The sequence below is a fragment of the Halichoeres trimaculatus genome, unplaced genomic scaffold (genome assembly GCF_033239565.1).
Source record: "Halichoeres trimaculatus isolate MK-OKI-2021-1 unplaced genomic scaffold, fHalTri1.1 fHalTri1_scaffold_10, whole genome shotgun sequence".
Classification (NCBI taxonomy): domain Eukaryota; kingdom Metazoa; phylum Chordata; class Actinopteri; order Labriformes; family Labridae; genus Halichoeres; species Halichoeres trimaculatus.
Window position 1 is genome coordinate 11953968 of NW_027437187.1, and position 24561 is coordinate 11978528.

At 39.4% G+C, this 24561-nt stretch overlaps 1 protein-coding gene across 1 annotated transcript in view; it reads left to right on the forward strand.

Moving 5' to 3' along the window:
• The first annotated feature begins 225 nt into the window (after nucleotides 1-225).
• Nucleotides 226-24561, forward strand: part of cpne2 (copine II) — a 61665-nt gene continuing 37329 nt past the window's right edge. The window contains exons 1-9 of the mRNA XM_074677335.1: nucleotides 226-465; nucleotides 4157-4357; nucleotides 14372-14551; nucleotides 17150-17224; nucleotides 17647-17718; nucleotides 18605-18688; nucleotides 18896-18985; nucleotides 19156-19254; nucleotides 24269-24355. Of these exons, the coding sequence (XP_074533436.1) occupies nucleotides 4181-4357; nucleotides 14372-14551; nucleotides 17150-17224; nucleotides 17647-17718; nucleotides 18605-18688; nucleotides 18896-18985; nucleotides 19156-19254; nucleotides 24269-24355 (864 nt within the window). The 5' untranslated portion in view covers nucleotides 226-465; nucleotides 4157-4180. The remainder of the gene's footprint in view (nucleotides 466-4156; nucleotides 4358-14371; nucleotides 14552-17149; nucleotides 17225-17646; nucleotides 17719-18604; nucleotides 18689-18895; nucleotides 18986-19155; nucleotides 19255-24268; nucleotides 24356-24561) is intronic.

The window sequence follows — 24561 nt, forward strand, 5'->3', positions numbered from 1 at the left end:
ACAGCTGTAATAGCCTACAAACAGAACAGATAAACTGAGTATAGGTATACTGTAAAAAAAAAAAAAAAAAAGAAGAAGAAGAAGTTATAAAATCTGGTGTCCAGTTAACCAGTAGTAAAGTCTCGGAACGCCAGACGGAAGCTATGAACATTTGGTCAACGGTGCAGCTTTTATTTTGTAAAGTGGTGTTTCCGGTCCGGGACTCAATTGTAGCTTTATTACGCTCCATCCATCACTGGCGCTGGGCACAGAGAGCAGAGTCCAGGTGGCTACAAGGATGAATTACGTCCACACACTGTTGCGCTTCTCATCATACTTGAGATGGAAATGGCAGCAGTAACTTCAGTTTCCACTTTTTTGTAGACAAAAAGAAAAGACCAGAGGAATTTTGTCACTCTTCACTGTGCGCAGTTTTTAAAGACTCTGTGAACTGAAAAGCTGGGAAGTTGAACGTCGTTTCCTGAGGTGAGTGTGACATTACTTTTGACATTTTTCTTCGTCTTCAGAAATATTCCGCAGAGATTAAATGTTTCACTCTTGAATTTGTTGAATTTTACAGTGATATGAGATGTTAAAAATACATTGAAACCTTAATGTGATGCAGGGAGGGAAAAAATAGGGAAAAGGTCAGAGATGTAACATTTCGCAGAACACCTTGCACGCGATATGAACGTCTAAAGGTATTTCCGGTAGAGCATCTGTGTGCTCCTATAACAGTGTTTTTGTTACATTGTTATGACCTGTTTTTTATTTAAATTAAGTTAAATGTTTAAATTAATTAATTTAAACATATTCATCTTTAAACTACTCCTCCTAATGTCTGCATATCGTCATAGATTATAACTAGCTGGAATATGACAGGTAGGATATAAGACTGTGGATCATGCTTTGGCTCCTACCCAGTCAGAGTTCACCTCCTTGGTCAGTTTTTGTGTTTTCTTGTCTCAGGAGAGGTGACTCAGGTGTGGATGTGCAGTGTAATTGGGAGTGAACGTCACCAGTAGGGTCAGAACAACCAGAGACCTGTGAGAAACAAATCTGTTTGACTTCCTCAGATGTACAAAAGCTACCTTACTTTTACTTTGGTTTTTCTTCCTGAAAAGATGCCGAAAGTCTTCATACAAAAGGAACACTGTGGGTTTTGATTCACACTGTAAGGCTGTTAAAGTAGGATTACACCTCCGTTTGTCCCTGTGTGATCAGCACATAGTGGAAAAATACAGCATGTTGTTGACAAGACACACAGAAACATTCTTATTAGCACTTATCTTGACGCATGGTTTTATTAAATGTGGATAACATAAGTTGTTTGTGGGTCAAACTGACATTTTGTGCTTTTGATTTGAGTGAGCAGAGCAAAAAAAAAAAAATTTAGTGTGAACTCATCCATTCACATCTTAAGTCAGTCACAACAAGCTTTACATCCCCTATGAATGACTGCGTGAATGAATGAAAATAACACGAGCATTTTCAGCACATCAACACTGGCAGTGTGACATCACAGGAGCAGAGCTGTGGAGAGGAGAGAAGGGAGGAGCACACTGGGTATGACACATTAATATCTTAGCAACAGACAGCATCCTTGTAGCTCACCGCTTTCAGAACAAAACCACCTTTATAGAGACAACATGCCCTGCTGTTTGTCATCAGTTCCCTTCAGGGAATCAGGCCTTAATCATTATTACTTAGAGCAACATGCCACCAACATGTCCAGACATGTTGTTGTGACCAAAAAGTGGAAAGATGAATGTGTAGCTTTTTCTCAATAAGTGTTTCTCCACTTGTTGCCTGAGGCGTCTTCATTTGAGAGGTGTGTGTGGCAGTTGGGGTACAGGTCCAAAGCGCTCCTGGAGTGTGTGCGGTCTTCACAGAGTGTAATACTGGTATGGCTTCCTGTGTGCAATGAAAGACCCACTCTGGTGCCATCCTGCATTTCTAAGGCCTCATATTCTGCAAGTGATTTACAGCTGTGTTTAAGCCCTCCTCTGTGGGTATTTGAGGCCCATTAAAATCAATAGTCCCATAAAACTGGACTTCATGGGCTGTAAAAGCTGTTTTAAGCATGATCCATTGAGTAGTTGCAGTAACCTCTTGTGTTTTTTGTGTGAATACTGGTGAACCAAATGATAGTATGCTCCTAATTCAACAGCACAATTTGCACCGCTGTATTACTGATATCTTCAGGAAAGGGCTGAATGTTATCACAACCAAGCAGCAACCTCTGGTCTAGGAAAATGAGCAATGTGGAAGTGCTAAAATCTGCTGTTTCTTCAGTGCCCACATGAGGCTGGTTCTGGAAGTACCAGAAGTCACATACACACCAAGACCAAAAAAACTGTTTTCAAAGCAGAAATGAACCTATTTCCAGCCTGGTTCAAAAAAAGTCTCCTGTCTGAGTTGCTAATTTTACTATTGGCACCCACTGTACAGTACAGATGGGTACCGAATTAGGTACTTTTATAGGTACTGACCAAATTCTGTCAAAAGTACCTGGTACTGATTCATGTAAAATCAAAAGGTACCATAAATGCATCTTTGTGACCGTGAGGGTGTGGAAGAGTAGACGATCCATGCTGGACATGAACACAGCATTGCAAGGTTATATATAGGAAGAATAGATATGTTGAATCAGAAAAAATATATTCTATTATTAAACAAATTGATATTTTTTTACCACATAAACGCAAAAAAGTACCGAAAAGTGGTACCGTTGAGTACCGGTACCAATTGCCTGGTACTGGGCATCGGTACCTTATTGCTTCAAATGTGAAAGTGACCCACCCCTACTGTACAGGGGGTGAATTTTTCTCTAACTCTGTAGTTCAGAGGATATTAAAATCACGGGCTTGCCCAACCAGCACATTGTGTGACTGACAGGTCACCACGTGACCTGACCACAGCCCAGGTCATGTGACAGACAGGCGCCCTATAGCTGTACGCAAAGCCCTTGCCACTACCAATATGGCCATGATAGACGATGTGCTTCAGTTTCTGTTTCAGAAACAGACAAGTGACGTCAGGAAGACAACGCCCATGTCTTATACAGTCTATGATCACAGCAGGTACCTTCTACCACTGTGATATAAAGTCATATCTAGCCATCATGTCAAACCTCAGCAGAGCAGTTCAGTTCACAGGTTCTGGATCAGATACTGTCCTCATTTTGCTCTGTGCCATGCATTGTGCCAAATTTACAAGAACATTTTGAAATGTATCAACAACCATTGTTTCTGATCATATTTTGGGATGCCATTTCAAAGTTACGTCGCCCAGTTACCTCACAAGCCAGTTTGACAAATCAAGGCTGTGATGGCTGAAAGATGTTGAAACTCTTCTTGTAAGAACACTATGTTGCAAACCAAGATTGGAAAAATAGCGAGCTTGACAGAAATCCCATGTGTGTCTGCTTGTTAAGTATTGTATCTCTACTCACTTTTAAGACTTCTTCACATGTGGAGACTGGAGGTTTCTGCTTGGTTTAACCACCCTGAGGGGGGAGTACACAATCCCTTGCATGGTTATTTTGGGGGCTTCAAACTTCTAAATTGGGGAACCAATGCTGGAACCACTGCTCTGAGACAATGTGATGATAATTTATCATTCCAGTGTTCAGCTGCTCAATAAGGAAAGGAATTGTGAAAACAATCACCAGATTGGCAAACTTTTAACCTGAAAAGACCTGAAAAGCTCCCAATGTTTACACCAATCTCAGCCATACTTTGTGTTTATTACTGCTGATTAAAAAATAAAGGTAGACTGAAGCAGAAGGGTAAAAATGTTGACACAATGGATGTGGGAAAACTTAAGTGTGTTGACATTAATTTACATGCAGTTTAAAACAGAACGGTGCCGGGCCCAGCTTCACACAACGTTTGACACTTCTGTTAATCTAGATTAAAAAATTGATCAAGATTACAGTAAAAAATGCCAGAAGTGTGAGTGAGATGTTTAATTTGCTGTCATGATAAGCTGCCCAATATATGTAAGATTAATTTTTATGTCATGAGTTCGATGATCTGGAGTGATTATACTTTTCCCATTAAGCAATTTAAAACTTTTCTGTTTTGTTCAAAACGTTATAAATCAAGAAACGGCCTACATGCTTTGCTGAGAACCTAAAGTAAATCTCTCTTTCTTTCTCTTTTCCTTCCTGAAGGGTAATTAGCTGTGACCTCAGACCATGGCCTACACCTTGGGCTCAGCCACTGACAGCCAGACACGCAGTGTCGCGCCTCAGCACTGCGTCACTCGGGTAGAGCTGTCGGTTACAGCATCCAACCTGCTGGACCGGGATGTAGCCTCCAAGTCAGACCCATTCTGTGTTCTCTTCCACGAGGTGGATGGAAACTGGGTGGAGGTAAGAATGGGGGGATGATGGGATAAGAGAAAAGCTGGCAGACGTGGAGAGCTTGGGGAGGAGACACTCGGGAGGTCAGTGAGGAAAAGAGGCAGGTTTTATCTCAATATAAAGCAAAGGATAAAAATGGCAGACTGACAGAGAGATGATATATTAGTGCTCAGATCATTAGGAGTCAAACCCATGTCTGGTGCTCTCCATACCATTTATTTCCACTCCAGTGAAGTGGAGAGCAGGGAATAAAAGGGGAAGGCAGAAATCAAAAGAAGATTGAAAGAATACTCTGAGTTTTTTTACGAGCATCAGAAGTGCTACCAAGGTCACGTCCAGCATGCTGCCTCTTCTAACAAAAAGCAGAGCAGATGATCACTTTGTTGTGAAAAGTTTCCAGGAAAGGCATGCTGGGAATCAGATCCAAACTCATGTTGTCATGACCACCTGCCATGTACCCCATCATGCTTGGCTCGATGGGATGTTTAAACATCTATGAGTGTGACTTCGTAATTCTAGAAACCTATATCTTTGTTATGCATGAAGTCAAAGTAAGAAGGTGCTTGTTTATGTCTTCTAGCTGAGCCCTCTCTGTGAGTGGTGTGCACGCTCTCGCCATGTCTGCTGTGAAATTTCACACCAAAATCAATTAATTCTAGAGAAATTGCTTTCATTAGTGGATCCACTGGAGGGTGGGGTATTAATGTGTGTGCATGCTGTCTGTGGAGTTAAACTTTGGTCTACTTTGAGACACACACTAATATTTTGTTGGACCGCCTTGGACTCTGGAGCAATGGAAGAAGGTCATGTGGTCTGATGAGTCCAGATTGACCCTGTTCCAGAGTGATGGGCCATCAGGGTAAGAAGAGAGGCAGACAAAGTGATCACCCATCATGCCTAATGCCTACTGTCCCAGCCTGTGGGGGCAGTGCTATGATCTGGGGTTGCTGCAGGTGGTCAGGTCTAGGTTCGGCAACAGTCTGTGCTCAAAGACTGAGGTCAGCTGACTACCTGGATATACTGAATGACCAGGTTAGTCCATCAATGGACTTTTTCTTCCCTGATGGCACGGCCATATTCCAAGATGACAATACCAGGATTCATCTGCTCAGATTGTGAAAGAGTGGTTCAGGGAGCATGAGACATCATTTTCACACATGGATTGGCCTCCACAGAGTCCAGACCTTAACCCCATTGAGAATCTTTGGGATGTGCTGGAGAAGGCTTTGCACAGTGGTCAGACTCTACCATCATCAATGAAGATCTTGGTGAAAAATTAACACAATTCTGGATGGAAATAAATCTTGAAACATTGCAGAAGCTTATTGAAAGCAAATGCAAACCATAATCAAAGCTAGAGGGGGTCCAACAAAATATTAGAGTGTGTGACCTTTTTTTTGGTGGCGACTTTTTTTTGGTTGGGCAGTGTATCTTCGTGTATTGGTGTTGATTGGCTGGCATGAATAATTGACTGTACACATCATTTAATTGCTTAAATTATTTTTATCTACACTTCAAGTAGGGATGCATTACATTATCGGCACAATATCGGTATCTGCTGATAAAAGCTTAAAAGCACATTTATCAGTATCGGCAGATATGAAAATTTCTGCTGATATGCACAGCCGATAAGGTGCTATTCAGTTAGGATTATTATTATTTTCCATCTGAAAAATAAGCTCCTTAAATAAAATGTAGCACTTCATTTATTTGCACTGCAGAGCTCTGTGTCTGTCACCAGGTTGTTACAGTAGCTCTAAAATAATCAAATGCAACTTGGTTATGTTTAAAAATGCATTGTACATTTAAAGTTCACGTGATCTAAAGAAATTATTTTTCTGTATTTCAATACTGAATGTCTTTGAAAAAATAATACATTTCTTATTTATGGTCAAATCAAATGTTTTTTTGTCTTGTTTTATGTGTGTTTCTTAAACAAATAAGACCGTCACAATAAGAGTAACATATAAATTCCAGTACAGGATAGACTTAGCTTTCTTTACAGTGAAAAAACAAACAAACTTGTGATTATCAGTATCGGTATCAGTATCGGTATCAGTATCGGTATCAGTATCGGTATCGGCCAAAAGGGGTTTCGATATATCAGCATATCGGATATCGGCAAAAATCCAATTTCGGGCATCCCTAATTTCAAGTAAATGCAGCATAAGAAATCATCAAGCACAAACGTCTCGATTGATTTTGACTTTCAGCCTCTTTCATGAGATTTTCTAAACTTTAACCTAGCTCATTAAAGGTGAGGTAGAAGTTTAAAGCCTGTGCTGTTTCTGAGCTTAAGTTAACTGTCTTGACTAAATCGTGTTACTTTCCTCATTGTCCGCGGTCTCTGATATGGAAGTCTTCTGGCTTGTTTTGATTGATTAAACAGAGCTTAATGTAGATGTTTGGTGCCACATTATCACAGTGCAGAAAAACATGCCCTCTACGTTGCAGCTGCTCCACAGGGACATGGTTGGGAAGTTTTGGTTTGTGTAGGCTGCTGCCGCGAGGCTTTTCTGTATAAACAGCTGGTCGACAGGGCAAGCTGGTTTCTGTGCATGTGTGCATGCATGTGTGTAGGCGTGCGCCTCAGGTTCTAGCTATCTGACGGTCAGCAGGGCATGTGGCTCTGATGTGAAATTGCCAGCCATTACTATGGCAACGGGAAGGGAAACAAAAGCTCAGCACTCCTGGTGTGAGGGAACGACGTAGATGGAGAAATGAGGTCCAAACCTTTTTTCGGATATTATCCACAGCTCGCCGTTTCTCACACATCATAGCTTTCTCACTTTCTCTGATCCTCTCCTGTTAGCTGTCTTATCGCTCTCCTCTGTGGTCGCCTCTCTTTCTGTTTCAAGTATTCCCCTCACTGTCTCTATCCTGTTATACAGAGGTGCAAAAAGCAGCTGACTCCACAGGGGGAAAGAGGATGAGAGGGTTAGATGGGTAAGACTGTGAGATTGAGGAAGTGTGAGGAAGGATTGAGGGAGAGGAGAAAGTCATAAAAGAAAGGGAAGGAGAGGGTGAAGGAGGAAAAGTGAGAGTGAGAAGAGGAATGTCTTGAAAAAAATCATGACAGAAAAATTGCTTACAGCTGAAACTGTTGTTAGAGAGGCTTTAAATAACACTACAGTCTTTCAGAAACACAGCACTCAGCTATGCTAATGACGTGGCACCCAGTTATCACGCTGCTTTGGCTGCTACATTTGTTTTATTTTCTCCTCCTGACTCCAGATCTTCACACTGATTACAACACTTCATGGACCAGGTGTGTGAGGAGAGCTTACACTGATGATGATCAACAACAGTAAAGTGGGAATGCCGAAATAAAACAACCAAATTTTGAGCAGAGTGCTGAAGTAAAGCCTGATGCCGAAGCATTTGCTGGATCAGTTTTTGCTTTACTAAAACATGTTTTTATCTTTGGTCCTGCTCTCTACTTATGAAACATAACATCAAATTTAGCAGCTGAAAAGTGTTTATAAACACCTCATTCATCCACATCTAGGCTAACCCTGGACTAACAAAAGTGATCCACTTGGCCTCTTAAGACCCAGCGTCAATATATGTGGACTTTACATTTCTGCCTCTCAGACCCATGATACTTCATTTTTTAAACTGACTGATTAGCCACATTCAGGGACACTGCCTAAATCATCTTTTGGTGAAATCACGACATCACACCCATTTTAATGAAAAAAAAATCAACTTGTTTGAGTACAACAACACTACTAAAAAACAACTAATGAATAACTCATAACGCTAATAACTTCCCGTACAATGACCAAGTTTAGTTATTATACTTATGAGGTCTAACTTGTGCCAAATAGCAAGGTGAATTAAAAACTGCACACCAGACAAAAGCTTGGGTCTTAAGATGTTAAAATGAAATTGTGATGTGACCAAATAACTGAGTAGCCACTACAAAAGATTATTTTAATGTTAATAACATAAAAATGAAAAATCGTATATTTGTTTGAATACCAAAGCAAAAAATCATGAACTTGTGCCCACCTTACACTAGTTTGTTTCATACATTTCTATAGGGATGTTCGATACCACTTTTTATGCAGACTGATACTAGTACAAGTACTCCTTCTTGAGTACTCACCGATACTGAGTACTGTTACTACCGGCATTTTTGATTCATAAAATTTGATTAACAGTGACGGATCATTTTAATCAAAGACAGCACAGTCACTCTGACATTAAGTCCAAATAAAAAACAAACAACTCTCTCTGAGTTTAGAATTTTCTTTGATAAACATTAAAAAATATATATATTAAAAGTGCTCAATAAAACTAACAACTGTCAGAGTTTAAGTTTTTTTTAAAGGAAACTAAAGTGCAAAATAAAAAAGTTTAACTCTTCCTGGTTCATTCATATTGTCTGAAAAAGACCTGACACACACATTTGCAGTGGTGTTAAACCGCAGCAATTAGCAGCATCTACTGGCAAGGAGGACTTATTCGACACAAGATTTTTTTGCCTCAAGTATCTGCTGCTAGTATCTGCAGCATTCGCGAGTACTGAAACCTTGAAAAAAAAGGCTGGTATCGGCCCAATACAATACCTGGTATCAGTATCGGAACATCCCTTCATTTTTATTCCCAACCCCTCGAAATGATACATAAATAGTCACCGAAGACAGACAAACATTGAACTTTCTGTTAGAAGTAATGACTGTAAAAACAAATAAAAAGTCTCTCTTTAAAAATAACATTACCAAAAAAATATTTCTCAGGATTATCACTCATGACCTAAAGGAAGGTTAGTGTGCTCTCTATCTACATTTTATAATTTTCTACAAATTTTGTCATTTTTAGGACCTCGTTCTGCTTGTGCAGTGTTATGATGCTCCCTGTCAGCAGTCCAGTGAGGCTAATCAAAAACACAAATGGACCCTCTGACAAAGCTGTTTCTCTCTTCTGCTCTCTGTCTCTCTGCTGCACACACAGTTTCACATGAAAATATGTATGAATACAAATTAAAAAAAATTAAATATCCACAGAATCATCTAGATGTAATGTGTAGGTATGGGATAATATTAATGTTGAAGCTTCAGAAAATGTATCAGTAAACATAGTATGATATAAATATATCGACACAGTGCCTGAGATGTTTTCTGCTTTATTTGCTGCAGAAGGTGGACACACCAGACATTAAAGTTAAAAGTAGGTAGAAACAGTAAGAATCATTTCATCTGATATTTTCTTAGCTAGAACTATAACTTCTCACTCTTCAGTTTTCAGTTTGGCCACTCTGTAAACTTTACTGGTACTCCCCACTTAAAGTGGGGCGTGCCAGTGTCCATCAAGCATCACGGTTAATTTTCCTTGCAGCAGTTTCTGCAGTTTCTGGTTGGGCTGTAATTAGAAAGTTATGTTTCTCTCATAGACTTTGGCACTTTTCAAGTATTGCATTGTTTTGCAGAAAGTGAAATTAAAAGTATCAAAAATGAGGATTACCTTAGTACAAAGTGTTGTATTCTCTTTCTGCTTATTTTGGCTCAATAACATTTCACAGTTATGGTTCAATGCCACAGTCCTCACCGCTGCTGTTTTATCTGAAAAGCTCTGATAAATCAGCGGTAAATCATCTGCTCACTGACTGGCTGACTGGGTTGTGAACATTGCGGAGCATCAAGCAAACACTGAACCAAATTTCCCCCACATAAGTTGGTCAAGTTAAAAAGAGAAAAAAGAAGTCATTGTTGGACTTAAATTCACTGATGCTCTGTTTAAACCTAAATCCTTCAAATACTAAGACAAGTCTTTGGGTTGTCTGCTAACTTTCAGCCTCCAGCATAACTGCAAATAATGACCAAGCAAGGAATGTTAAGGAAATGTGTGCTGACTTTCAACTAATTTATTGTTTTGCACTCTCAAAGGATGAGCAGTTTTCAGTCATTCTTTATCTCACTGTCCTTTGGTAAGCCAGTGTAACAGCCTGCTTCTGTTGTCAGTTTTGTTTTCTATTTCTGTATCATTCAGCTGATAGAAAAAGTGAACAGATATAAAAGAAAGCAGAAAGAGGATGCTACACAGGTCTTGATATAATTCCCAGGTTTAAATCCAAAGGGGCACATTCTCTCGAGCCTGCCAGGCTGCCGTGACGCCTTAGTCATATCAGTTTTTAAGCCAAGGTGCAGCCCTTCTTCTCTGCTCTCCTCTCATGCATCACACACAGATGGTCGAGCGCTGTTAGCAGGCTAAAGTTAAACCCCTCTCTTTGTGAAGTAGGTCCAAACCCTTCCTTTTTTTAGTTCCTCATTCATAACACTGTCCGGCCAACAGCACTTCAGTCAAAAGTACATTTTTAAAGATCTGTGAGGATCTAAAAGTGAAAACTCTAAACCACGTCAAACAGCATCTCAAACACTGGAAATGATGTATGAGAACGTCATTGGTATTCACTTTCTCCTGTATAGCTGCTTGAAAAGATTTGTAAATAGCCCGAGCTTCACTTAGAACCACAAACGTCATTATGGCACTGAAGAGTCATGAGAAGTCCTCAGGATTAATCCTCCTGAGCAGCTGTTATGGTTAAACTAAAAAAAGTGGTCATTTGCACAATATTTAACAACCCTGGAGTCCAAAAACCAAACTCAGTTTTCTGTTTTGAAGTCAAACATGCAAACAAATGAGGTAAATTGCTCTGTGTACTGCTGGTGCCTGTAAATAAGCAGGGGGATGCAATTAACAGCTGCCCCCTCTGTCGTATCAGTCCAATGACCATTCAGAAATACCTTTTATGTTCACTATAATTCCAGAGCGGTGGCAGGCTAGACGCGTATTGACCTCATCTAATGGTGGATAAACACACTGTGCAGAGCGTTCTGGGTGAGTCAGACTGAAGAGTAGCACTATGAGTGAGTATTACTCATCCAACCACCAGGTTTAGAGGACCATGTGCAAAAACCATGGCTCTCACAGTGCTCTTACTGACACCCTCACACTCTCATCTGTCTGGGCACTGTAAGGGATACTTACTGGGGACATGAGAACACACCATTAAAGCGAAAACAACTCTGGACGAGTTGAAGAGAATATGGAACATTGAAAAATGTAAATTTCTTTTACGTAAGATGTGGCCTCACATTCTGATTAAATCTTAGTCAAACAATTCTGCAACTATGTTGACCCCTTTGGCCTATTTTCGCTCTTTGTTTTACTTGAATTACTTTTGAATGTGTTTTTAAAATGGCCACTGTCATTATAGTTACCCACGTAGTTAATGCTACAGCGTTTGAACTCTTTAAAATGACCAGCCTGATTGTTTTCCGTGTTTTATACGAGTCCTGTATGCGTAAAACCTGCTGTTAAAAGGTATCAGACTGGTCACAACCATAGACTGTTAAAAAAAAAAGGACGTCCTCTTGCTCAGCTCGAAGTGAGGTCTCCACAAAAACTGCTCCCCCTGGTGGCTGGCTGCAGTATAAGTAAAAAAATCTGGCTTTCCAGTCATTCCAGATGAGCTGTGGTCAAACTTTAAAAAATGAATACTCCTCGTAGAAATGTTTCTAACATCTGATTGTTGTGGTGATTTTTGGCTGTCTTGTATTGAAGTCCTCTTTTTTCTGAAAAGTTTCGTTTTCATTAGTTATACAAGGTTAAAAGCAAGGTTTTACATCACGTTAAACGATGATTGACAGCTGCTGTTCTTGTGTATTTTTTTCGGGGATTGTAAAATATGCTGGGAGGTAGAGTCAAGAAGTGATTAGACTCTCGAAAGAGTCAAAAAAAATGATTATTCTTTTTGTCACCCAGCTCTGCTCAGATTCTCCCAGAATCCCTCACAGTCTCTACTGCGCAGACTCTGGCTGCACAACTGCTACAATTGCGGCGCCTGTGACGGGGTATTTTGATTTCAAAACCGTACAGTGATAAATTGCAGAGCCACACTGTCCACTTTTTATACAGTCTATGGTCACAGCAAACAGAGCTTTATTAGCTCCAAGTCTTCTCCATGTTGACTGACCTGTAATCAGTTGCTGCCCATTGAAAAAGCTTTAAACTATGAAATTTTAATTCATATGTCTGTTGATTGCCCAATTACTGCTCTGCCGGCTCTGGTGATGAGGTCCACTGACACCATTCTGATTAGCTGCACCTGCATGCTTCGCTCTTGGGGGTGGGTGAGACTGAAAGCTCAACTCTAACTCTGTGATGTTTTAATTCCCATTTCCAGACACTTTGCGTAACTTTTGCTCAGAGTTCCTTAAGTGAAGTGTGCCATGTAGAAAAATGCATTTTCAATGTTTTCATCCTGACTGAAGCAGGAAGAAACTGCAAAATTATGGTCTTCAAATAGTTTTCAAATGTATATGTGCTTTTTTTAGTGCTGATTTTCTTTAGAGGGGACGGGGACGGGGTAATGAATAGAACAGGAAACAGGGTGAGACTGAGAAGCAAGATGCAGGAATACTGTTGCAGGTTTGGATAAAAGGAAAACCTCATGGACCTAGACTGCTGGGCTATACTGGTCTCTCCAAACAGAATTCATTTTAAAAGGAAATTAAACTTTAATTTCAGACCTTAGTTGTATTTGATTAAAGTTCGGTTTATACAGCTTTTACATTGTTTATAGAATGAAGGAGAACAAAATACTCACCCAGAAGGCTTTCCTGATCCACGCAGTGCTTCGGGAGACATTTAGATCCAAAATCGTGCGGCGGACATCCGTATAATGGGATCCATCGGGGGCATAGACAGCACCGCTCCTGAAACTGCATTAATCATCCAAAAACTCGTGTTTTTCACCAATATTCCATCATGGTCCGCTCCAGGTTAGTCCTCTGCTGCAGTCTGTGTCACTCCAGACAGCGCTGTGTGGCTGTACTGACTCCTGAACTCAGGAAGACTTTGTTTACGCTTGCCCCTTAAAGAAAGGAGTCAGCTCTCCAGAGAGTACAGCACAGCACTGTCTGGAGTGACGCAGCACAGGACCATGATGGAATATTGGTGGAAAAACACAAGTTTTTGGGTGATTAATGCAGTTTTAGGAGCGGTGCTGTCCATGCCCCGATGGATCCCATTATACGGACGTCCGCTGCATGATTTTGGATCTGAATATCTCCCGAAGCACTGCTTGGATCAGGAAAGCCTTCTGGGTGAGTATTTTGTTCTACTTCATTCTATAAACAATGTAAAAGCTGTATAAACCAAACTTATCCTTTAATGCTTTATCCCAGGCATCCCTAGTTATGAACAGTAGTATAATATTGTTCTTAACTGGTTACATTGCAGAGGGTCATAAGCGTTCCCATTGACTCTTTCTTGTCTCATGTTTATCCATGATTCATGCAGAGACAAAAAGTGTTTTTACACAACTTGAAAAAATAATGACAGATAGCCAGTTCCTATTAAGAATCACTCTGACAAATTTTTGCACTATTTTCTGATTCGGAGCACATTATACTCTCTGATCAGTTGTTTATTATTTTGTTATAACCTTAATTTGACCCAGATCTCTTATGTAGGACGCCAAACTCAAGCTTATTAAAGTAATTCAGACTAAGACTGGTACTTTACCGTGGCTTCACTGTGTCATATGAAGGGGTACCTGGGATGTATTTTACACTTGTATGGAATAAGTGGTGATAAGATGGAGAGGCTGAATCTAGCTAAGTGGTAAATGTCGTCATCAGGCTTAGACTTTGAATGAACTGAGTTTATCATCTGCTTAGCTGGTTCAGAAATGACTCTGAAACCAGTCTCCTCTTACACAATCAAATCTGCCAAATGTTGGATTAATGTGATGACCCTTTTCTATCTCTGCCAACAGTTGTATCTTCAGTGATGAGAATTACAACTGATATTGACCAGTCAAATTTGATTAAATGAATAATTGTCACCCTCAGTGATCAGGAGGGTTGATGTAAAGAGTTAAGTTTTGGAGACTGACATTTTTTAGTGACCACTAGTGACCACTTGTACCTGCCACTGTCTGCTTGAACTGAATTTGATGTGTTGATTTTTGGTTTCAAACATCCTGTCCTCTTTCTGATTTCTGTGTTTTAGCTTTGCCGCACTGAAACAGCTGTGAACAACTTGAACCCAGTGTTTGGGGTGAAGTTCCAGGTGGACTACCACTTCGAGGAGATCCAGAAGCTTCGCTTTGCCATGTTTGATGAAGACAAGTGTGCCACACAGCTCTACGAGCATGACTTCCTGGGAGAGTTTATTTGTACACTGGGAGTGGTATGAAACAACTTCTTTTTCCGTACGACCTGATAACAAACATTACCATTAAAAACCAGACCAAATTAGTTTTCTGTGGGTTGCAGCTGAGCACTGCAGATGGTATAACTGGTATTTATTGAATGATGTTGGAAGAAAGCTGTCATATTTGAATCATTAAAGCTAAATTTCTGAGAAATCACACAAGTTGTTGCAATGAGCAAATATTTTATGGTGAAGTAATACTAATGTATGGAGAACACAGCTTACAGTGGCTGCTTTCCATTAATTGTGGAGCTCTCTGTCATCTTGATATTAACACCACGCTCCACGTCAGCACACATTGTATTTTATGAAGTTCATCATAACCCTTCCTTTTCTGTCCAGTGGCTTTAGTTTTAACACATTTATGTTTTTTTGCAATCTGTGTTATGAGCTTTGCTGTCGCAGTGCTCTGTGATTTGTGTCACACTCGGATGATTATGTTAATTTGCTGATTTTTGTGGTTTGTGGTCATGCTGAAAATTGGTCTGCAGTGTAATTTTTTTTAACAGCTCAGTGTTGAAGAAATTCACAGCCATGGCTTATTTTGTTATCGTTGATGTCACACTGACAAGTGTCACAACCATAGACTGTTTAAATGGTTGTAGTCTCTGGGATGTCACCCTTCTGTTCCTGAAACAGTAAAATGAAGCCAATCATTGGACACGACCTTATTGGATATGACGCAGGCTTTGAGCTCTAGAGGAATTATCAGTCTACGCCATCATAAAGATGTGCATGCATCTTGACCGAAGACGCAGCATTTAGCTCCATTCATTTAGACAATTTAGCGTTTTTTAAACACTAAATCCAACCTGTTATCAGCATAAAAATGTGCGGTTGTTCCGTTGTCAGTTTTTAGAAACGATGCTATACAACAGAGGCAATGTCTATCAAGTTTTGACCATCACAGAGCAACCAGTGTTTTGGAGATAATAGCGAGCATGCTACTTGGTGACTCTCAGCCAACAGTATCAGTGATTAACGACCAAGAGTCACCAGATTACAGGGTCACACTTTACACTGAAACACCAGCAACATCTGTGGGTAAATAATTTAATGTGAATAGAATGGTAGGGGTGAGTGCTGCACTGGGTCAAAAACGTGTGAAACAGAAGTAAGCTCGGGTGCTCTTCAAGGATCCAAGGACAGCAAAACTTTTAGAGAACAAACTTTATCCGAGGCACTCTGATGTAATTAAGATCCTTTATTATGTCAGGGACATGTCATGTCTTCATCAGGACATGATTAACAACACAAAACAGGTGTTTAAATTATCAAGGAAGTGTCATGTGGTTTTGTCACGGGACGCCATCACATGACATCAGACCTTAAAAAAGACATACACAGATAAATCTTGTATGTTTTTCCCCTTATATTTCATCTGTATATGTCTTTTTTAAGGTCTGATGTCATGTGATGGCGTCCCGTGACAAAATCACATGACACTTCCTAGGTAATTTGAACACCTCTTTTGTGTTGTTAATCATGTCCTGATGAAGACTCTGAGAAGTTGAAACGCGTTGACATGTCCCTGACATAATAAAGGATCTTAATTACATCAGGATGCCTCGGATAATGTTTGTTCTCTAAAAATTTAATGTGAATGTTGTTGATAAAAAAGACTAATCCCTCTATAAGGTGTCCATCAGTCATGTAAGATGAGCAGCTTTTCTGACAATAAGACGATCCAAATATATCCTAAACTGCAGTTAGATAAAAATTCACCTCCCCAACAGTGTGTGTTGATAGCTAAATTAGCATTTCAGACCAAAGCCGTTTTTTGAACTAGGCTGTTAATAAGCTTTTGAATGCTGTATAAGTTCTTTTTGGCATGGTGTGTACATGGTTTATAATCTTTATGTTGATTCTCGATAAATAGCAACATTCAACCACACAGGCTTCATTTTCAAAACCAGATGTTGTCCTTTGGTCACGATTTTTGACCCCACCAAGCTGCTCATGGTTACAGTTCTTTGTAGGGACATTAGTCTAAAGTTAAACTAACCCCCCACTGTTGTTGCGAGGATTGCTGGACTGAATCCAGTATGGAAATATACATGTTGTTTAGCCTGCCGTGTTAGCATGCTAACCAGTACAATTGTTTTTGCCATTTTGTTACTAATATGATGCGGATTTATCTAACATTACAGTCTTTGGATTGAACAAGCAGAACCAAATGAGTTGGAAAGCTTTTCTGTGGATTGACTTGTATTAGGTTGTGTGTAATCTGGTTATCAGGTGATGAGTTAGGAATCTGGGTAATAATTGAAGTTATTAAAATGATTAGTTATTTGCTGAAATGTCAGGCAAAACGAGGTCACACACAGCCCTGTCCCGTCTTCCGGTGCAGATTTTTTTGTGCATAAATACATAGGCTGAATAGTTTTAGAGAAAAATAAAAACAGGGACGTTAGACAATTACAAAACATATCTCAAATCAGCTGATCCAGGTAATTAGTTTCAGGATATTAACTGGGGCAAAAAACGTTCTTTTTTTTTTTTTGGTGGAGTGTATTATCTTTTCTGTTCTTCAATGATTTTTGTCCCATCTGTCTGTTTTTGGTTGTGCTCCAGATTGTGTCCAATAAGAAGCTTCACAGACCGTTGATCTTAGCCAATGGGAAGCCAGCTGGCAAAGGATCCATTACGGTAAGACTCAAAAGTGTGATTTAAAGTTACTCTTCATCTATACACACACACACACACACACACACACACACACACACACACACACACACACACACACACACACACACACACACACACACACACACACACACACACACACACACACAGTGTGAGGTAGCTATAGTTGGTCTTGTGGATGTGGTCTCTGTCGTTTTGTATAATAGCATGCCTGCTGCAGCAGCTGATGATGATGATGGTGATGGTGATGGTGATGATGATAGTGAAGTTGATGATGACTGTGATGTAGGTGTTATTGAGGCTGTTTGTGTTACTATTATTGATGTCATGAGTGTGATGCAGCTGCTCCTCTTACTGATGATGTGAGTGTGAGGAGCTGCCTGCATTTCTGTAGCAGCTAATGTTGAGCTGTTGTGTTATTTCAGATAACAGCTCAGGAGCTGTCTGACAACAGAATCATCACTTTGACCCTGAGTGGGCGTAAACTGGATAAGAAGGTAGGCAGTTAGACCCACACACACACACACACACACACACACACACACACACACACACACACACACACAAATAAATAAGTGAATTAGAACAACACATTCTACCTTATGAAAAAGTGCACAAATGACAAGATCCACTGTTAAGTCTCCCCTTTAACCGTGGTCTGCTCACTGATGAGTTTTGATGATCATGTCTGGTTTGGTATAACAACAGTTAAGGGTTAGATTCCTGAAGAGGAGTTTGTTTTTCCTGTCTTGTATGTACAGCTTGTACCATTGCTGATGTGGTTCAATAAAACATGACTGTGGGTCAGAAACAGCACAGTTTGAATATTGATTGAAAATATCGTGTACATATGTATCTGTAGGGCATCCTCTGCTCAAACCACTCAAACGAGCATTAAGCTAAGTAAACACAGGAAGTTAGAGGATCTTAAAAACTCAGAGGAGTAGTCAGTGATGAGAGCTTTTCAGTGTAGTGAGTCCCTGGGACCCATGGGTGGTGATTTGAGTGGATCCCCTGGGAAATGTAGTCCTCAATCAGACTGTTATTTCTTGAAAAATTGTTGTTGTAGAAAAGTTATAATAAAAAGATGTATTTAAGTATGTTTAAAATGCATTATAAATTCTTTTAGAAGACAGCATGATGAGCGTTTTCATCAAATAGATGAGTAGCATATGTACAGGACAAATTCAGTTAAGAAAAAGATGCACAGCTCTGTCCACGGTAGAGTACCAAAACTGACACAAAACAGACATTTGTCACCGTAGCTCTGAATGAACCAGTTATAAACAAAATCAGTTGACATTCAGAAGAGAAAATAGAAATAAAGATGAACAAACCTCATCTGAAAAAAGGCCAAAAAATAACTGTTCTCCTGCTCTTTAGGACTTCTTTGGGAAGTCAGACCCGTACCTCGAGTTTCACAAACAGGGCGAAGATGGTAAATGGATGCTAGTGCACAGGACAGAGGTGAGTCATGGGTGGGGTGAAGGCCTCTTTAACTTTGAGCCTGTCATGGTCACTTAACAAGGTCTAACAGATGGTTGTTTACTGTATATTTAACTAAATGTAGAACAGATTGTAGTTTAGTGAACTCTACTGAGGCTACAGCAGTAAATATATCTGCTGCTGTGTAATACAATGATAATGTCTCTGTGTCTGTTTGTCTAACTTCAGGTCATAAAGAACACTTTAGATCCAGCATGGAAATCGTTTACTGTGCCGCTCATTTCCTTATGTAATGGAGACGTGGACAGGAACATCAAGGTTTGTCACAAATGTGTTCAAATAACACTGCTGAAATGTCATGTTACACAGTCCATTAAACAATGCTTACAGTTTTCAGTCACTGAGTCAGATGTTGAAAAGTGTGACTAAGATGTGTGAAGGAGTGTTAAGAAAATGATATTGGTATGATGTGTCCTACATAATCACAGGTCCTGTGTTATGACTATGATAATGATGGAGGCCACGACTTCATAGGAGAGTTTCAAACCACAGTTTCCAAGATGAGTGAAGCCCAGAACTCAGTGGAGGTAAAACAAATGTGATTTCAGCAGAATGAAGTGTGTGTTGTGCAGTCCACTTGACTTATGTCTATGAATGTTACCTCATTAAGCTCTGTTAGTGTTTGTAAATCTGGTTTAAACACGAGGTCTTTAAACTGTGCGAGTTACAAGGATCAGCATTTAGTTAAAGCATGACCTCGGTTTACTGCAGAGGGCACTCACATGTCACAGCAACTCAAAAGATTAATTCAAGTTACATTCCTTCTTTTGCAGTTGTCACCATCAAGATGGGTCTAAATAAAAACAGAGTGTTGTGAAAAACTATGTTTTCCATAAGTTGTTTCAGAAAGTGAGTGGCTCAGTGGTCCCACAATCAGAAAACAGGGACCAGGCTCCACTGTTCACATGCCAAAGTGTCTCTGGGCAAGACACCTAAGCCCAAACTGTCACTGCTGGTTGTGTCATCAGTGTGTAAATATTTTCACTCCATCTTTATCTTTCTCCTCTTTCTTCCTCTTTGAGGTCTTTACACCTGTTTGTGGCTTAATCGTAAAAAGACAGTGTTGGTATTGTGCTTTCTCTGGTCTTTAGATCAGTTAAAGTGCTTTCATATTGTACACCACATTCACCCATTCACACCACATTCTTAACCTAGGTCTAAACTGATGGCAGACACTGCTGTGGCAGGAGTCCATCAGTGTGAAGTTACCCCATTCACACACCAGTGGCACAGCTCTGGGGACAGCTCAGGGATAAAGTGTCCAACCCAATGACACTTCAGCATGTGCGCAATGGGGGCTGCACAACCCAGCCCCTGCAGGAGCTTTTTTGTAAGAGTCCACCCATTCTACCACTGAGCCATAGCTGCCCACAGCCTCAACATCAGGCTGCTATCATGAGCATTAAGCTTCATACTGGTCTGAATTTGGTTACAAACACAGCAGACTGGACGAGTGTCAGACAGAGGAAGGCTCATTACGGTCCCATGCTCTTAAAAATAGTATGCCCTACAAGTCCAGCCAGAGCTTTCTTAGGTTTTTTAATTTTAATTTAAGTTGGGTGCATTTTGGTAAATTACCATTAAAACTGGATAAGAATAACAATAATGGAATATCTTAATAGCTTTTGAAACTGGATGGGACTTTGACCAAGGCCAACATCAAACAAAAGAACTCAAATGTTAGCTATGTGTTGAATTTACAACTTTGTTTAGCAACCATATATATATATTAGTGCTGTCAGGCGATTAAAAAAATTAATCTAATTAATTACAGGATTTGTAATTAATTAATCTAATTAATTGCATTTTAATCTCATATCTGCTTAAGGTCCCAAAATGAAGAATTTGAATTCCAGGACATTAAAATTACATTAAAAGACACTAAAAAAACATTTAAAAATAAGGTGGGAATATATACAACACATTTTTTAGGTACCCTGAGGCATAAGGAACACATGAAAAAAGTTTTATGGTTCTATCTTTACAAAATCTACGCATTCCTGCACCTAAGATAAGCTGATTTGATTTTTAGGAAGGTTTGTGCTTCCGCCACTGCAACATGAACTTCTATACTTCTATGAGGTCAGGAGAACCAGGGCTAAAGGCTAAAAACTGTGAGGAACTGTGTACAAAACACTTAATTCAAGTCTTGGATCAAAGAAAAGTGAAGTATTTTCAGTTTAACATGCTCTGAACACACAAACTGTTGCTGATTGGTGCAGAGCAGCCCCAAGCTGAAACATGACACCAGGAAGATGGAAGCAAATTTTCGAAGAATTCTTTAGATTTAAATACAGGACAAATATTGACCATTCAGGGCTTGTTTGATGCAGTAAAGAGTGTAGAATTACCTGTTTCTTACAGAATTGAGCTAGAGCAAACGGTTGATTTTCTGCAGATTTTCAAAAAGGACGTGTGAATAAATGAGATGTGGACACACTCGCTTCCCACTGGTCTAAAGCATGTTGCTGACATCAGGTGTGATACATTCAGGGACCGTCGGAAATTTGAAAATCTGACGAGAACACCACTTTTTCCAAGTAGTACAAACGGTTTATTAATGCCAGACATTTGAAAATGAGTGTTTCTTTGAACGCCCCGCGAGTTTTGGATCCAGATTAATCTGCGTTATTTTTTATAACGCGTTAATTTGCGGTGTAATTAATTAATCTAATTAACACGTTAAAATGACAGCCCTAATATATATATATAAAATATTACAATACACGTAACGAAGCAGAGAGACAAACCCAGCGCAGGGGTATCAAACTAGGAGTTCATTAATCATACACAGAACTGAAGGCTTCTCATATCTGCAATGTTTTAATTGCCTTTTGATTCTTAAGTCCTGTCAGAGTCCCAAAGTAATAATCAATTTCCAGTTTAAGTTGTAGAAAGTGTGGGATGTTTTCAGCCCATCTGGATTTATGTATGTGGTATTTCCCAAGTAGTATAATAAGGTTTAAAAGAAAAGTATCTTTGTTTCTAGTGCTGCTGTGGAAATAAAAAAAAATGTCCTTCATATTTAAGTGAACGCAGATTCCAAATTGATCTGTCATAAACCTTTCCACCTCTATCCAGAGCAGCTTTACTCAAAGACATTCAAAAAACAGGTGAATCATAGTTTCGGGCTCAGATTTACAAAACACACACATTTCATCTATATCTCTGAATCTGGAGAGTACTTATCTTGTTGGTGACACAATATTTTTTATTTATATTACACACCAATTTCCAATTGATATTTTGAACTTTTGCTTCCCAAAAAGCCTTAGCAGAAGGAATTGATTTTTCCTGAAAGAGATTTCTAATGTGATTACTATAACACTTCTTGTTCATGAGGTTCAAAGCTCCTAATGCTGGTGCAGATAAAGACTGAATGACACTATCAAGGGAATCACATCCTACAACCAGTCTCAAAATCCCAGATGGTATTGCATCAAAGAAAACAGCATATTCCTTAGTAGTGACTGGAATTCCATATTTTCTTAAGAATTCTGTATAGGAAAATACATGTTCATTTTTGACCAGCAATTGTGTCACCATCAAAAGACAACCCCTCACCCAGCCATCAAAGTATATAGATTTATTCTTGTATTTGATACATCTGTTATTCCAAATTATATATTTGTGGGGAGAGAAGTTATGTTTGTAGGCCATCATCCATGCAACCATAAAATAACTCAAGCAGCCAACACCTCAGCCTCCATGTTGGTGGGTGAAGTCCTCAAGGGAACCTTGATGTTTGATGTAACCTGAACAAATTGACCTCACTGTTTTTAAACCTAATCTAGTCATTTGAATTAGTTTCAGACACACATTCAATGTCAGTATCCACTCTGTTCATTTTCATTTTGATTTTGTACCCTCAAAACATTCATCCTCAGTATTTTATGATTCTTGCAGCCAGACCATGCTGCAAGTTAGGTCAAGACTCAAACTCTGTTTGTCCTAGTTCTTCATTTTTAAATTACTTATCATATTGCACAAATGACGATAGAGATGGATTTGGAAAGGAAAGTTGAGGCACAGTGCAAAAGTCTTAACATGGCTTTTAACCATTCACAAGTACACTACAACTTGTTTTGACTGAATCTAAGAAAATGCACTTTACTTTATTTTTAAAGACTTAACCAATTTATTTTACAACTAGTTTTATTTCTTCCTGGAAAATTAACTGTGACTCATGCTCCATCATCCTCAGTTTTTGTACTAACTTTAGCTCCATTTAATTAGCTTGACTTCATCCCATACTGAACAATTTGCAGTTTAAATGCACCCAGTAGTTTCCTCCAAAGCCTGAATAATCAGGAAAAGATTTGCATGTGGATTTTCTCACATGTTTGTAACACTAGGAAACGGTTGGTTTAAAATATAAGCTGCGAGACACTATTGAATATTATTCCTTTCACTCTTTCTGCTAAAGACGTAAAGATGTAGGGATCATAACGCTCTTTATTCATTCATGGCTGTGCATGTGTTTGCATTTGCATCTCTGTGTGAACAAACCTGCTCGCTGTGTGTGTGTATGTATGTGTGTGCGTGTGTGTTCATTTAAGAAAAAAAAATGTGTGTGTATGTGTCAAAGCTGCCTCACGACTTGTTCTCCCACTGGGTCCCTTCATGTGTGTTAATGTTGTGGGGGGGGAAACACAAAATAAGTGGAAAAAGGCGCAGGCAGGATGGAGAGATGGGGGATGGAAAGAGAGACAGTGTGTGAGAAAAAGGGTGAGAAAATGAGAGGTGCTTTTGAGATGTAAAACAGCCTTTCACTGAGCCTTAGTAACACGATGAAGCATTTAGAGCTACCTGTCATATGAATCACCAGCTGACTTTGGACATGTGACTGTGTGTGTGTGTGTGTGTGTGTGTGTGAGTGTGTGTGCATGAGATATGCCAGTTCTAATATAGACTAATACAAAAGAAACTCTCAGACACTTTATTTCCATCTTTACTTTCATCTTGTATTGATTGGTGGAGTTGTTTGAAAGTTATATCCTTCCTATATTCCTCATTGTATAGGCAGCTTCAAATCATCAGCCTGACAGTCAAGTCATACAACTTGAAGGGACATCAGAGTTAAATTGAAGATGATCAATATTACTGGGCAAACTGGTGCCTCAAGATGACAACAAGACATTTTGAAGTCTTAAAAATTGACAGTGAAGAATATAGTCTTTGCAATACTTGTGACACGCAGGTGATTTGAGGAGGAGCAAAATAGCATCTCAAGAGCTGTCATCTAAAACAGCACCAAGAATTTATAAAGAGTAAGATCAACTAAGCGTTGGGGCCAGTGAGAAACCAGTCAGCAGCTACGGCTACAGTTTTTCAAAAGCTGAGAAATATAGTAGAGATCACCCAAAACTCCACAAATTTATCAAAAAACATTGAAATCACTGCTCTCAATAACCAGCATACAGTGTAGTGTTCATATTCTACAGTTTACTCACTTATTTCCATCCTTTCCCTCTTCCTCCTTTTCTACATCTCCCCCTTTTTCTCTCATGTTTCTTTTTTTCCTTTCTTTTTTTACTCCAGGTTGAGTTTGACTGCATCAACCCCAAGAAGCAGAAGAAAAAGAAGAACTACAAAAACTCTGGAGTCATCATCGTCAAGTTGTGTAAGGTGAGGACGGGTAGATTGACCCTCTTTTTCCCCAGAGTGCCTATGTTTGCTTTGATTGAATCTTTGTGTCTCATAATCAATAACTCTTCATGTCCTTTATTCAGAAATCATAATGGGCAACTTTTATTTTGGTGTTAATTGTACCAGTGGCTAGTAAACCATACAAAAGCTGAAAACTGACCAACACAGAAAGCTCAATATTGCCT